This window comes from Myiozetetes cayanensis, unplaced genomic scaffold (genome assembly GCF_022539395.1).
Source record: "Myiozetetes cayanensis isolate MyiCay16 unplaced genomic scaffold, myiCay2020 scf7, whole genome shotgun sequence".
NCBI lineage: Eukaryota > Metazoa > Chordata > Aves > Passeriformes > Tyrannidae > Myiozetetes > Myiozetetes cayanensis.
Genome location: NW_026087964.1, coordinates 29,795,852 through 29,809,829, shown reverse-complemented (window position 1 = coordinate 29,809,829; position 13,978 = coordinate 29,795,852). Strand labels below are relative to the sequence as shown.

Here is a 13,978-nt window from a genome sequence, read left to right as displayed (position 1 = left end):
CAAAGCTTGGAACTGGCCCTGAGGAGGAAATGGCAGTGGTGTAACTTAATCCTGGGAATCAGCTCTCTAGCATTTCCAATGCATTTCTGCTATGGCTGATTGATCTCATTTGTCTTCAATGCTGGCTAAAGAGAAAATAGCATCTTCCAGAACAAAGAGTGTTGAATTTGACTCTATACTGCTGTTCTTATGAAGAGTTTCAGAGACTTTTCCTGTTTGGATCTTTATCATATTTGTAAGCAGAAGTATATCCTCGGGTTGGAAAGCTAGCCACTAACAGCAGATTATATGCAGTGCAAATGTCTGTGAGACCTCTACTCACCTTGGTTATTAAATCTTTTTTTATTTTATTATTTTCATTTTGTTTGGTATTGCTTCCAATTCAAATGTCTTGTTAAGAATTAAGGTTTTAAAATGATAGATCTAGAATTTTTATAAATTTTTATTCCTTACTGTGGAACTAGAAAACAGTTTAAAAAATTGTATAGGGAAAATGTAATAAATACTACTGCTTTTGGAGTGACTCCTGTTTACCATAGATACACCTGGAGTTTTAGTTCAATAGTTCTACATTTCACCCCACTTCCTGCCCTGTGCCTGACCCTGTATGGCATATGTGTCCTTTGAGACCATGGATACCCTCAAAATAAGCAAGTGCTTAAGCATTTGCTGAACTGAGGCACTGATGGCTTTGCCAAAGGTCAGTCGTCACAGACAAATAATTAAGGAGGGACAGATGTACATGTCAAGGTCCACAGATCCACAAAAAATTCTCCCTCTGTGTCATAAGAGTCAATGCATTGCACTTGGCAGTGTAAGCACTGGGAAAAGGGAGGCTCTGTTGTTCGTTGCAATTTTTGACTGGAAATAGCAGGCAGAGAAGAGTGAAGTGTATACATGTGTGTACAAGGATACACACATATACACCTCATATGTCTTCTCCCCAGGAAACACTGCTCAAAGTGTAGGAGCTAGGTAAAGTCCAAAGGCATTTAATGGGAAGTGATACTGTTGGGTTTTTTATTTCAGCAGCTCTCTGTAGGCTGTTACATCTATTCAGTACATAATTATACCTATTGAGAGCAATTATATTAGTGGGTAAAAATGAATAGTCTATAGAAAGCAGTCTTTTGTAAATTTTTAGAGGAATTCCTACATTCTTGTATAACTGTTAGTTGCATTGCTGTTAGGTCACTTGAGTGATCTTCAGTAAGAAGCAGCATTTTTTTCAGGGCTGATCCAAACCACCTTGACTGCCTCTGAGTCCATAAGGCAATATTGTCACCCTCAGGTCTTTTTGCTCTTCACTACTATAGAAACACTCTGGATGGCTTTTCAGTGTTTTCCATCTTGGTTTGCTCTTTCTTCCCATTCCTTGGAACTGTGGACTTTTTTATTCTGGCACACCATTAGCCACATTGCATGGAAAGACTGTGGCCAGGCACATGTGCACTGGGATGCAGAGAGGAGCAGTCCGGGAGCCCACCGTGTGGGTCAGCTGCCTCTGCCCTACTGGCACTGGCTGTATCCAGGACAGCTCATCTAACAGCTCCGTGGTCCTCTAGCCTGCACTTGCTCATAATGAGGATATCTGCATACTGATTAGTGTAAGTAGTAGAGTTAAAAGGTAAAAAAGTTGAGAATCTTGGTACTTTGCAAGGCATTTGGTCTGGTTGCAGAGCTGGAACATTTATTTCCATGTGAGTCCCTAAATGGATAGTCTAAGGAGATACTTCTTTTTGTTAAAAAGGACTAATTTTTATACATCTCTAATTTCCAGATTAAACCCAAACAAGCATTGTGGGACATTGGTTACTGTTTAACTTTGATTGGACCATGAACCATTCATAAAGCAACCATTCAACACAGCAGAAACTACAGGTGGGCAAGAGGAACGAGCAGCTGGTGGAGGAGGGGATGCTCTACAAGCCAGTGCCCTCCTAAAGGTAACATTTGGTGGAAAGCTGCTTCCAGTGACACCTCAGTCTTTTCCTTTGCAAGCATATGCAAATTATCATGACCTAAGGAAAGATAATTCATTTCTATGAGTGGTTAGCAAAGCACTCAACATTCTTGTCTGTATTCCAGAACTGTGTTAGAGAGCCATTCCTACACAATATGGAGTGCTCAGATGTAAGGATGCACTGTTAAGGTGGTAGCAATTTTTCACATACTTACCTGGCCAATAGTACATGGAAACGTTCTTTTTAGCTTTCATCATTGTGACCCACAAAGGCTCAGATCCATTCCACCAGAGAGGCATCAGGCTTTCTTTATTCACACCAATATCAAAAGATACATTTGCCTTCTGGTCCCACATGTAGTTTCCAGTCATCTGATGGACCTCACAGTGGCGACCTTTTAGGGGTGGAGAAGAAAAAAACAGCACAATCAGATTGGTGTTCTCCAGCAGAAGGATGCCACCAGCACCACCACTGCTACTACTGGATCATCCAGCAAATCAGCTGAAAAGCTCTGACATGAACTCAGGGATCTCTTACCTTGCAACTGCTCATACAATTTTCTTGAGTATTACCTTTTATTGAGGTGTTCTAGTTAGATCACTATATTCCACAGTTCAGCCACCTAAAAGTTAGTTGCTGAAACTTGTCAGCCCCCCACGTTCCCTTCACGGTCAGTGGATAAGAAGAGGCATGCCCAGAAAGCAAATCATGCCACCCCAAGACAGGCATCTCAGATATCTGGGGGTGCATACTGCTCTCTGTTAATGGTAGAGAAAGATCGCAGCATTTTCTTAGTTTCAGGCAGCCAAATTTTAGACAGCTGAGGCCAGAAGAAACAAACCCCGCAGCCCATGGCCTGCTCACCGTCCTGCACCCAGCCCAAACACACAAACCACGTCAGCAGCAACCCGCCTGGGGGCCAGCTGGCCCCTCCGACACACGCAGCACCTACCAAGTCTGAGGACGTTTTAAGGTACCCACCAGCACTCAGAACCAGAGGGCTGTGGGAAGCAGGCTATGAACAGGAGAGGATAAGAACACAATCTGAAAACATTGAACAAAATTCAGGAAACTTGCATTTCTCTTTCCTTTATCCATAGGAAACATTGTTTTTCTGCAAACAAGCAAAAACTAGGCAAAAACCTTTATATGTTACTTTTATTTTTCCTTTTTTTTTGTTTTTTAATGATCATGCTTTGTTCTTGGTTGTGGACACAGCAATCATTTCATCAGGCATGTTCAGCCCTCTTGCTGTATCTTAGGGGCCCTTGGGCAACTTTGTGTTACAAGAAACTAGTATATAATAACCGAGAGATGTCTCCCACTTCTTGTCATTGTCAGAAGAGACTATATTTTAAGAATTATTTTGCAGATGTATTAACAGAAATGGGAAAAGAAATGTTGAAGATTAGGTTGTACTGGAAGTTCCTGATTTCCATATCTTAAAAAGCAACAGCTGAAGCATGTGTTAGACACTGTCATCATTAGCTGGTGAGTCATGTTATTGCAGGGATCCAGATAACAGGCTTTGATTATTGTGAGTCTGAGCATGGTGATCAGAACTGAAATAACCTTGACATGCTTGTTTTGAAAAGGCGTCATTTCAAGCAGAGGACGCTGTATACTTCGGGTACATGTGACCTTGAAATGAATTTTGAACTCTCCTTCTCTACTACAAAGTATTTCAATTATGCAAAACATTTCCTCCTTCCCACAGGAGAAAAGCAGTCCCAGTTTGTGGCAGTCACTATTTATGATATTAAACCAAACAGGTTTAATACAGGAGAACTCATAGATTGGATGGGCAGTAATCTGTCCTCTTCAGGCTGCCAAGTGCTCTCTTTGCTGTAAGTCTCAAAAAAGATAGAAGGAAGTCTCTATAGTACATCAAAAACGCAGCCTTAAACTTGGAGGGCAACCTCAGCTTCTTAAAGTCGATGTATTCCTAAGCCTCTATCAACCTGATAAATTGCAGGCAGGCAACTTGTGCCAGCCTGGGAAACTTGTAGTTCAGTACTGAAGGTGTATCTGTATGACACCTACAGATTGGGTATCTGTATGACTACAGTGTAGTCTCCATTTAGAATCAGTGAACTCTAGCTGGGACTGATCCTGTAGGACTTAAGGTCTCCTTTCTGTTTGCCCATGTCTTTAAGGAAGAAAATGAAGGTTGTTCTTTGTAATATTATTGGAAAGTTTAATTAACTGTTTGCACTAATACAGAGGACAGTGTTCTGATCTCCTCATTAGATGACTTCAATTTTCTATGGACTACAACTCCTTCTTTTTAATATTGAAGAAGAGGTATAGAAGACCATAAGGCATCAATTTGCATTGCAGATATCCCTGGTTCACAGGGCCAAAAAAGAAGTTCAGGTGAGCAGACAGATCAAAGGAAGTGACCATTTAATGCCATTCACATCTGCTTACCTGAGGCCTGTCCGCCAGAAAGACCCCAGACCTCTTTGGTCAATAATCATCAATAATCAGTTAACTGATCTCTTCCTTGAGTTGCACACCCAAGATATGTATCATCAGTAAACATTGTTCAAAAAGTATGCCTGGTCTCTAATTTTATTTTTGACCTTTGTTAATCTTCAACCATGGCTATTCTGAGCCTTGCTCATTAGATTAAAAAGCCCTGCAATAACCAGCATTTCTCTCCCATCCCTCAGGATAATTGTACATAGAATTAAGATCACTTCTCAAGTTTCTTTTGCGTCACCTGTACAATCCCAGTTCTTTATACGCCCTGTTTTAGCTTGTTTTCTCCAGCCTAAGAAAATTACCTTTGGTGGCCTTCTTTTGGATTATTATCAAAATTGCAACACGGTGTTTGAGAGTCACATAAAATGCTGAATTTTCCATTTCTTCCATTACAGCAGCTTTCCTCTGTAATCAAACGTTATCTTAAGAGTTCCAAACAGAAGCAGGGCAAAAAGCAGTTTCAGCATACAGATGTCATTATTAAAACACACTGCAATTGTAGTAAAAATTACTCCTTCTTCAAGCAACATAGGAAAACAAAGAGGGTATAGTTCCCAGGAATATGATAACTGCTGTATCCTTCTGGAAGAGAGCCAGCAAAAGCATTTGCAAGTCTGCATGCTACAGCTTATTTGAACACTACACTTCTTACAGCATTTGTCTGAAGAACATTTCCATGTCTCCAGGCACTTTTGTCAGCATTCAAATGAATCTCTGCAAAACAAAGATGAAATAAAAACAAAACAAAAAAAAAAAAAAAAAAAAAAAAAAAAACCACAACAAAACACACAGCCATTTGGCCACCCAAAACATCAGCACAGTAATCCTGAGCGCTGTGCACCCTACACTGGCTGTATGTGACATCTGGAAACCAGAGTGTGTGCTCCTGCAGCATTTGCTACAGGAATGACCTCTTCATTCTTCGGTGATCTTTCACTGACTGCATGTCAGGATTACAAGTAGGCACGATACATCATAAAGGGACCACCTGTGTGTAAATCTACAAGAGAAAATGTACTTCTGAGACACTCAATCTTTTCTTTACAAGAGAGGCAGTGTGTGACAGATGTGCAATGCTATACTTAAGTGCATAAGGCAACAAAATAGAGTTAAATTATCTCTGCACTGAGCAAATGAGATTTATCAGAGAACTCAGGTGTGTGTGTATTAGCAAACACAGCAAAGGTACTGCAATCTGATGATGACATCAGTACTAAATGTACTCTCTGATATTATATACATACCTTGCTACTATGGCAAGACCTTTCCTCTCATGTCCCACCATGATGTCCTCACTCTGTGAGCAGTGACAAAAGCCAGGAGGGCAGATGCAAGCATAGGCATGTATAGCATGAGACTATACAGGCTGGGGAAGAATTAAATTCCTCCATGCAAACAGTGGATGACTTGCCCTATGAAATGCTCTGCTCATATGACTGCCTGCCATAATGATGAAGAGAGCACGACTTTAAAACCACCAGCACCATATTCCTGTTCTGTAGCAGATTCCACGGTGTTGCTGCCCCCAAGGACTGAGGTTTGATATATGCCCTACTCTGCTGTTCCCCTGCTGGGTCTCATCTGCTCTGCTTTGAAACGAAAAACCACAGGGAAAAAACCAAAATCCACATGTGAAACCTTACGTGGCCTGGAGAAGACCAGGGCTCATGAGAAGTTCAGGGGCAGTGCTGGCCCAGGCAAAGTGCCCCTGCCATCTGCAGACCCCCAAGTAAAAACAGTACTTGCAAGATGAGCACAGGCAATTCATGTTCCTAAAAGAGCTTGCTGGCAAAGACTTTCCAGCATTTTATGACCTCCAATACCAGACAGAGCCAAAGCACAAACACCTTAGCCTGCATCAGGCAAGACTTTGCAATCCAAGTAGGATCACATCAAAAGGCACAGAAAAATCTCTGCTATACACAGCATTAATTTTTTTTCCGTGAACGGGATTAACTTAGTAAGAGCATGAAACTCTTGATTCAGTGCTTTCATCAAGGGGCTAAGGCTGGGGTGCAAAAAAATTGCTTATAAAGCATCCAGCTGAGGTATTGCAGATGCCCTCTTGTGTGAGAAGTCAGGTCTTGTGTCCCTGGAGAGCAGGGGCTCCAAGCCATCAGTTCCTCACCTGAACCCTCCACTGACAGTGGTGGGCTGAGGGACCACTCTGGGACCCCTGACCACACACAGCTGGGTACAGCTGGAGGGCACCACAGCTCCAAGTCTGCAGAAGGCCAGAACAAAACAACGGGCAAAGCTCTGCCTGCACCATCAGAGAGAGTATGAGCCTGTGGCAGTTTTCTGTCAGTCGGCTGTAACTTTGCTCTGGGCAAAAAATACCTTGATATGTCAATATCCACTCACTGCCACTAGTAGGTGGTAGTAGGCACACTAGTTGTGAGATGTGAGGCTGTAACTAGTAAGAAGGAAAAAACTGCGTATTTCAATTCCTAGCATGTGAACTTGTGTTAGAGAAAACTGTTCTGTTCCCCACTTTGGAAGGGTTTCCATTTTTCTAACTGGTAGAAAACAAACATAGATTTTTACAATATTTTTTCTATAGGTGAAAGAGAAAAATCTTGGTGCTTGGCATTGCAGCCTTTCTGCAGGTGTTGAGCAAACAAAGTGAAAGGAAGAATGTGAAAATTAAAATCCCCATGGTTCCCACTATCTTCTCCAGCCTGCCCTTGCCTGCCTTGCCCTACCCCTTCCCTGCCAATTAATAGTATTACCACAGACTTCTTCATGCTCTTTTGCTTCACAACGCACAGTTTTTGAAATGGAAAGCTAATGAATCCAAGAAAAATAAGACACTTGATTTCAAAACTGTATGTCATGAACAGAACCTTCTAAATCCTTGCTGCTGCTGGCATCTGTAGTTGTTTAAAGAGGAGCAAAAGGAAAAAAAATCCTATTCCCTTGTCACTCATTATGCACTTTGTGTCCTTCTGGCCTTTTTCTAAGCTTGAACAGTGAAGCAGAGATAGTTTCAGTTCATGTGTACCAATAATAAATTTCCCTGTTGTACTCCTATCCTTTCATTTTTTATGCCCCAGACAATGTACAAGTATTGTTTATGTAGTTAAGAACTTGCTTAACTGCTAAACAGAAACTGTCAACATCCTTCTCTGAACCAGGCTGGAGTCTGGATACCATTAACTGGGCAGCAGAAAAGGGGCATCCACTAGAACCAGCCAGGCTTCAGAGGATTCCAGGGATGGGAGCCCAAAGGATATTTGTTACCAGAAAACACGGAATAAATGGAGGGCAGGATGTGTTGATTTGCTGTGCTCAGGGGAAAACAGAAGTAGGCTGGTTATTTATTAGCCTTCAGCCTCATCCACCAAGCCCCTTAGCAGTGAAATGTGCCAACATCAAGAGTGAGGAGTGGAGGGAGGACACCTGAAACATGGAAGACAGGTGAAACCTTCAGTCTGGCAGAGCAGACCTTGATGTCATGCATCCCTGGGACCTCTTCCATGTTGACCCTTTCCCTCCTGCCACCCAGAGGAGGAGGTGATGGCAGATGCAGGAATGAGTGGCAGTGACTGAGAAAGCACCACCCACCACCCCTGTATTTTAGAGAAGCCCCAAACATGTCATCACTGTGTTACAGCAAGCCCTGCAAAGGCCACAGCCCTCACTTTTGTGCAGGAGACTGAAATGTCCTCTGTTCAACGTCCTCCCCCACCCCACAAGCTTCATGGGACCTCACAGCCCCTCTGCCACTTATTTAAGATCAGGTTCTGTCCAAAGAGGGATATGGAGGCCCCTTCCTTGCTCCTCTTCCAAGCAGTTCCCCACCCACCTCTGCAGTCAGGGGCTCCCTCTGCTTTTCATGGAGGCCAAGTGAAATACAACTCTTGGATGTGGAACCACACAGCTGACCAGGCAGCTGGCACATCCCCATGAAGGACCTGCCAGAAAAACTTCATTTCTTGTTAGGATCTTAGAAAATAAATCCCATCTGGGTTTCCATCTCAGATATGATACTGTCTCCCTGTGTTTATGCTGGCTGGAACTGTGAGGGGGCCCTCCCTGTGTGCCCTGAGCTGGAGGGGACTGCAGGAGAGCTGGAGTACAGGCAGTCCTCCAGCACCCCTCCAACACCTGCGGGTTGGCAGGTGAGAGAGACCCAAACCCTCAGTGTGAGCAGTTTTGCTTGACAGATATGGCACGAAGGGCTCTGAAGCAATAACTCATGCTTGCAGCTGCTGCAGGGGAGACCTCAGACTTTCCACTGAGCTTGGTGTGAGAGCTCCCTGCAGCGCCAGGCCACAGCAGGGAAAGAGAAAAATTAAAATGTCTCCACAGCGTAACAACCCTGGTGGCTTGTGGTCTTAATTCCTTCCTTTGCAAAACAAACAGCACATGGTGCTATTAAGGGAGCTTTCTGGGATACACATATTTGGACTCTTTCTTCCCTCCCTTGCCAAGCCCATGAAGAGCCCTGCAAAAGCTCTCTCATATGTCATCAGCAACACCTTTTGCCTCATTCTCCATTTTATGTCTTGCAGGTCAACAACTGCAATATCATAACTGCACCATGTAGAACTAGGACACCAGGTAGGATTCAGTCTAGCAGCTCAGAAAGCAACCCAATCACCCAAGAACAAGTCTTTATGCCATTGTGGAAGCCAAGACTGAGAAACACGGCATGAATGAAGTTGTTAGAGAAGACTGCTTTTCAAAGAGTCAGATTTTGAACCAGCACATCCCTGGGCTACCTTACACTGCACTAGATTATTGTAACAAAACAACTTCTCCGGTTGAATGTCAGGGAGATCCCTTTGCACCAGCACTAACTTAGCTTTTGTTTGGTACTTCTTCAAGCAGATAGCAGGTTATGATGCCAATTACCTGACTTGCAGGAAGACTGGAGCTTTGTCTCAAGCTCAGAATCACTGAGTGACTTTATATGAAGAAGGTAAACCATCAGCATTTTTCTTAATTCTGTGCTCTGGTTTTCTTCCTCACAATTGTTGTAGGTGTGGAGAAAAGGAAAAGACCTCAGACACAGGCCCTTGCGCTGAGGCTTTCTGTGTCACTTGGGGAAGCTCCAGCAAGTATCTTCTCATAGGTTAACAGCAGCAGCAGTCATAAGTAGGAGGGGGACCCATGAAGAGCTCTGCCATGGCCCTGCAGCACTGCATTATCACAGGCAAGTCACCTCCCTCCCGTGCTTCCCTTCCAAAATTTATCCTAGTTGTTTACCCAGGTTGGGTGCTACTCATCCAGCTGCATTGATGCTTCACCAAGCACCTCATCTCAGCAAAACAGGGTGTGCTTCTCATTAGCATACATTAGGTATTTGCTTTTAGATACGAGGCTCTTGGTCAACAGTTACAGCTGCATCTATTTGGTTATAGTTTTGAAAATCTCAGTACACTTGCCATTTCCCATGAATATTAAATTCAGTAAGGCTGCCCTCTTGAAATCCCTGGTAAAGTAAAACATAATGACTGGAAGATCCTGCAGATAACTGGGCAGCTGTGCTGCGTGCTATTGCTTGCTAGCTGCCCGTTCCAGAGGAAAGCTGTGCTCTGGCAGGGCTGAAGTGCAGAGTTTGGCATCTGCACTCAGAGGCAGTGGGGCTGATGCTGCTGATGCTGCTGTCATCCATAACCTCTGCCTACAGGTCTGGGCAGGAGGAAGAGGTGAGTTCACGTTTGAGGAGACTGGCCTGTCCCAGCAGTGATGGTATGTGAGGAGCAGAGTCCACTGTCCTCCTTCAAAGCCACCAGAATGAGGGAGAGCTTCCCTCAGTATAAACCGTTCCAGCATCATGAAGGTCGCATGGATGTGGGGTGAAGGGCAGTGGGCAGAAAGGAGAGCCCTTGTTCACAAGAATGAATAAAGGCAAGACAGACATGCCAACTGCAGCATTTTCATGCATGCAATGTCCTAGACCTGGCAGCTGTGTATGCTCCTTAATTTAAAGGCCTTGCAAACGAGTAGAGAAAAAAGGGACAGGAGTATTTACTGGAAAAAAAAAAAAAGGGATATAATGAAAAAGCCAGGAGTTGGAATGTGCTGGTGAGGTCAGAAGTTTCTTAAGCTGATTTAGCTGCAAGAAGCCAATACACTTTGAAGCCATATTCACAAATGTTAAGTACAACATTTTGGAGGTTGTAATGTGAATTTCTTAACAGCTCATGAAGCAGCAATGTAGGACAAGACATGACAAATAGTTTGTCCCTGATTTCCCAGATGAAATTATGGCAGCATTCAACTTATAGACATCCCGGTTGCGAACAGAAACAAAAACCGGTTACAGTTGTGTCTCTCCCCAGCAGAGGAGATGCATAGCTGGTGCAACGCAGGGCAAGCTTTCCCAGGCTCGTACAGCAGCAACAGGGAGATGGCAGCTTGCCAGGCCCTAAGCAGGTCACTACGGCGCGATGCTCGTGTCAGCCTGTCATGCTGCATTTTCTCCAAAAGCTGTCCCAAATTTGCAAATAGAACGTGCACAGACTGGACACAGCTTAACGCTACATCTGCTGCGTGTCACAGACTCCCAATCCAACCTCTCCTTTCTGTGGAGACACCACCACGGCCCCAAAGGGTAAGGACAGTGCAGCCATGGGACTTACTCTGCTGTCATACCAGGACAAAACCGTGGGGTCCACTAGCACCCTGAGGCCTCAAGGGCACTCTTGGACCTTCCTTTCAGCATGTTTATTACCTAAACTTTGTCCTCTGTTGTTTCCTGACCAATTTAACACTACTGTGGCTCACACGCTAGGAAGGTGAATTGCTATTTGCAATTAAGTTATATTTGCATTGATATCAGTCATCATAAAGTCTGGAAGACTTGCAAGAAGAGTTAAAGCTGGTCTCACAGATTATCTCATTGCTTCAGGCTGGGGTGTAGAACTCTGGCACCTTAAAAATGTGAAGTCTACTAGTGGAATTTCATCACCTAAAACAAAACTCTTTTTGAGCACAAAGTAGGATGTTTTCAAAGCTCCTCAAAAGGCTGATTAGAGACTTCACTCTATTCGTACGCACTTAATAGGAGAGAACACCAAATGTGGTAAGGAGTGAAATGTGTCACTCACTTTCCCTCTTTGACAACTCCATCCAAAGACTTTTTGCACCCATGAGGTGTTAGGCTGGTTTGCCTATGTACGCCTAAAGAACACAGTCTGGAGTGGAACAACATCTCTATTTTCGGTTACAACATTTATTCTGCATTCATACGTTTGCACCAAGTCATTAAAAAACAAACAAATAAAAAACCAACCAAACAAAACAAAACAAACAAAAACAAACAAACAAACAAACAAAACAAAAAAACACACACAAAAAAATTGTGGTGGTTTTGCACTCTTTTCAGAGATGAACAAGAGAAAGGTGTTCCTCTTGAGAGAAGGGGAGGAATGGGTTAAGCATCTTTAAAACTAGCTGGGCACAACTGATGTCAGATATCTTGTCTTACAATGGCATCTATTTGCTTTCCCAGCAAGCAGTATATGGATCACTGGGCATTGCATTGTTCCAAGGATAGTGGAAGATGCCACATATCTTAAGAAAGGATAGATTTTCTCACTCCTCCTTATTAGGTAGAAGCTCTTGTTTGTTAAATAACTCCAGAGTAGAATCCAATCAGAAACTCCAGAAAAAAAATTGGTTTTATTTTTTCACTTAACTGTTGTTTCCTGGGTGTCTGTCTCTGATATCTGTTCTCTGTGCAGCTTCCTTGTGTCACTGTAATCATGTAATCATGTGTTCTCCACTTAAAAGAAAATCAGCATCATAAAAACTATAACCGTGCTCTCAATTTTCTGAAAGCCCCCCCTGGGCATCCAGAAAAACTGCAGGGAGCAAAAGCAGAAATTCTTAATGTTTTTCTATTTGGGTATTTCAGCTTATTACAGATATGACGACTTAGGGAAAAGTTAAGACAGGGACCTGTGAAAACAATCTCTGCTAAGTTTAAACAGAAATGTAATGCTGAACTTCCCAAAACAGATGTGCTGGCTGAAACTCAGTTCTTATTGTAGGCACACTGAGTTTATACATTTTTATTAAGTGGAAAGTCCCTGAGCTGGCTCTGTATTCATTTCCATGCATTTCCCACTTATTTTTATGTGCTATATAAATGCAGTGGCAGCAGGTAGGGACCCAGCAACACAGTGGATTAGCAGAGGGGAACTTCAAAAATCAGGTCCAAGACGCATTTCCAAGTTTGGGGCAGGTTTCAGAAAAGCAATACTGGGCTGTAATGCCACAGTGCTTTTAATCTCCCAGTCAAAAGCACGACTTTTGTCATTTTTGTATCTTCTTTGGAGGAAAATGTCAAAGGGAGCTTCCCTCCACTTCGGCACAGGGAGCTAGCAGCTCCGAGGAGCATCGCAGCACAGAAATGCAAGTACTCACCTGTCATCAGCGTGTAGTAATTTGGGTAGGAGAGGCTGGGGAAGTCTGGGGTCATGTAATCCACCTTCACCCCCATCTTCACAATGTCCCGAAAGCCCGGCAGACCCTCCAGCTCGCTGTCATCGATGTAGTCGAAGCGAAAGCCGTCGAGCAGGAATACCAGGAGCTTGCGGTGGGCCGAGGGGGCGGCGGGAAGCGGCAGGAGGGCGGCGAGGGCAGCGGCCAGGAAGGCGGCGAGGAGGCTGTGGTTCCCCATGGCAGGCAGCAGAGAGGGATCTGCGGCAGCTCCGGGGCCGGACCTGGCACTGCTGTCCCTGTCCCGCTTCCAGCGCCCGCGTTAAAGCTACAGCGCTGCCCGGCGCCGCGGGCGTGGGAGGTCACAGGTTAATTGCAAGCAGATGATTAACCTCGAGCTGAGCGAAGAGCTCGGTATTTCCCAGCTGCAGGAAAAAAAAAAAAAAAAGAATGCTTCGCAAGGATGGGGAAAACACAGGCGCAAAAGCAACTGGAGGCTCTCGGGACACTGGGCTGACACACCCGAGGAAGGCGAGCGAGGGCACACTGCCCGTGGCCCCGGCGACGAGGGGCCGTGGAGCCCGGCCCCGCTCCCAGCGCTGCCGGCACAGAGCGGAGCCCGCTCGGCAGACACACAGCTCCGCTTCGGGGCTGCGGCTGGCGGAGGTCTCTCAGAGAGGGGCTGCTTTCTTTAAGAGAGAGCATCACATCTCCAGCCACGTGAAGGTGCGCTTTCTTCTCCTGTCTCCGGCAGTGGCTTGTAGTAGAAACTCAGGCTGAGATTAAGGCAAAGCATCTCTCCAGTTGGGAAGTGCCGTTTGTGAGTTGAGGTCCAGTGTTTCAATGGTACGGCGGTGCCGCAGAGCACCAGCTGAGCAAGCTCACCTACACAAGGACACGAGTCCCTGCAAAGGACCCTATCCTCTCTGCTTCCTCTGTGCTGCGTTGGGACTAATCCAGTTCCCGATATTAATATTAGATACTAAATGCTGGATGGTGCCCAATTTCATATTAAAAATGAAAAAAACCGTTCACATTTAAGTCACAAGTCACCATGAGGATCTTCTCCCTCACAGGAACCTAACTATACCTCTAATGCAATGCCAGCACCTGTGGTACACCATAATTGC

The 13,978-nt window shown here is 44.5% G+C and overlaps 1 protein-coding gene across 1 annotated transcript in view; it reads right to left on the bottom strand.

Moving 5' to 3' along the window:
• The window catches only part of ENPP6 (ectonucleotide pyrophosphatase/phosphodiesterase 6), a 31,843-nt gene extending 18,754 nt beyond the window's left edge, over window positions 1-13,089 (bottom strand). The window contains 2 exon segments of the mRNA XM_050338635.1: window positions 2,179-2,358; window positions 12,834-13,089. Of these exon segments, the coding sequence (XP_050194592.1) occupies window positions 2,179-2,358; window positions 12,834-13,089 (436 nt within the window).
• Window positions 13,090-13,978: the final 889 nt, after the last annotated feature.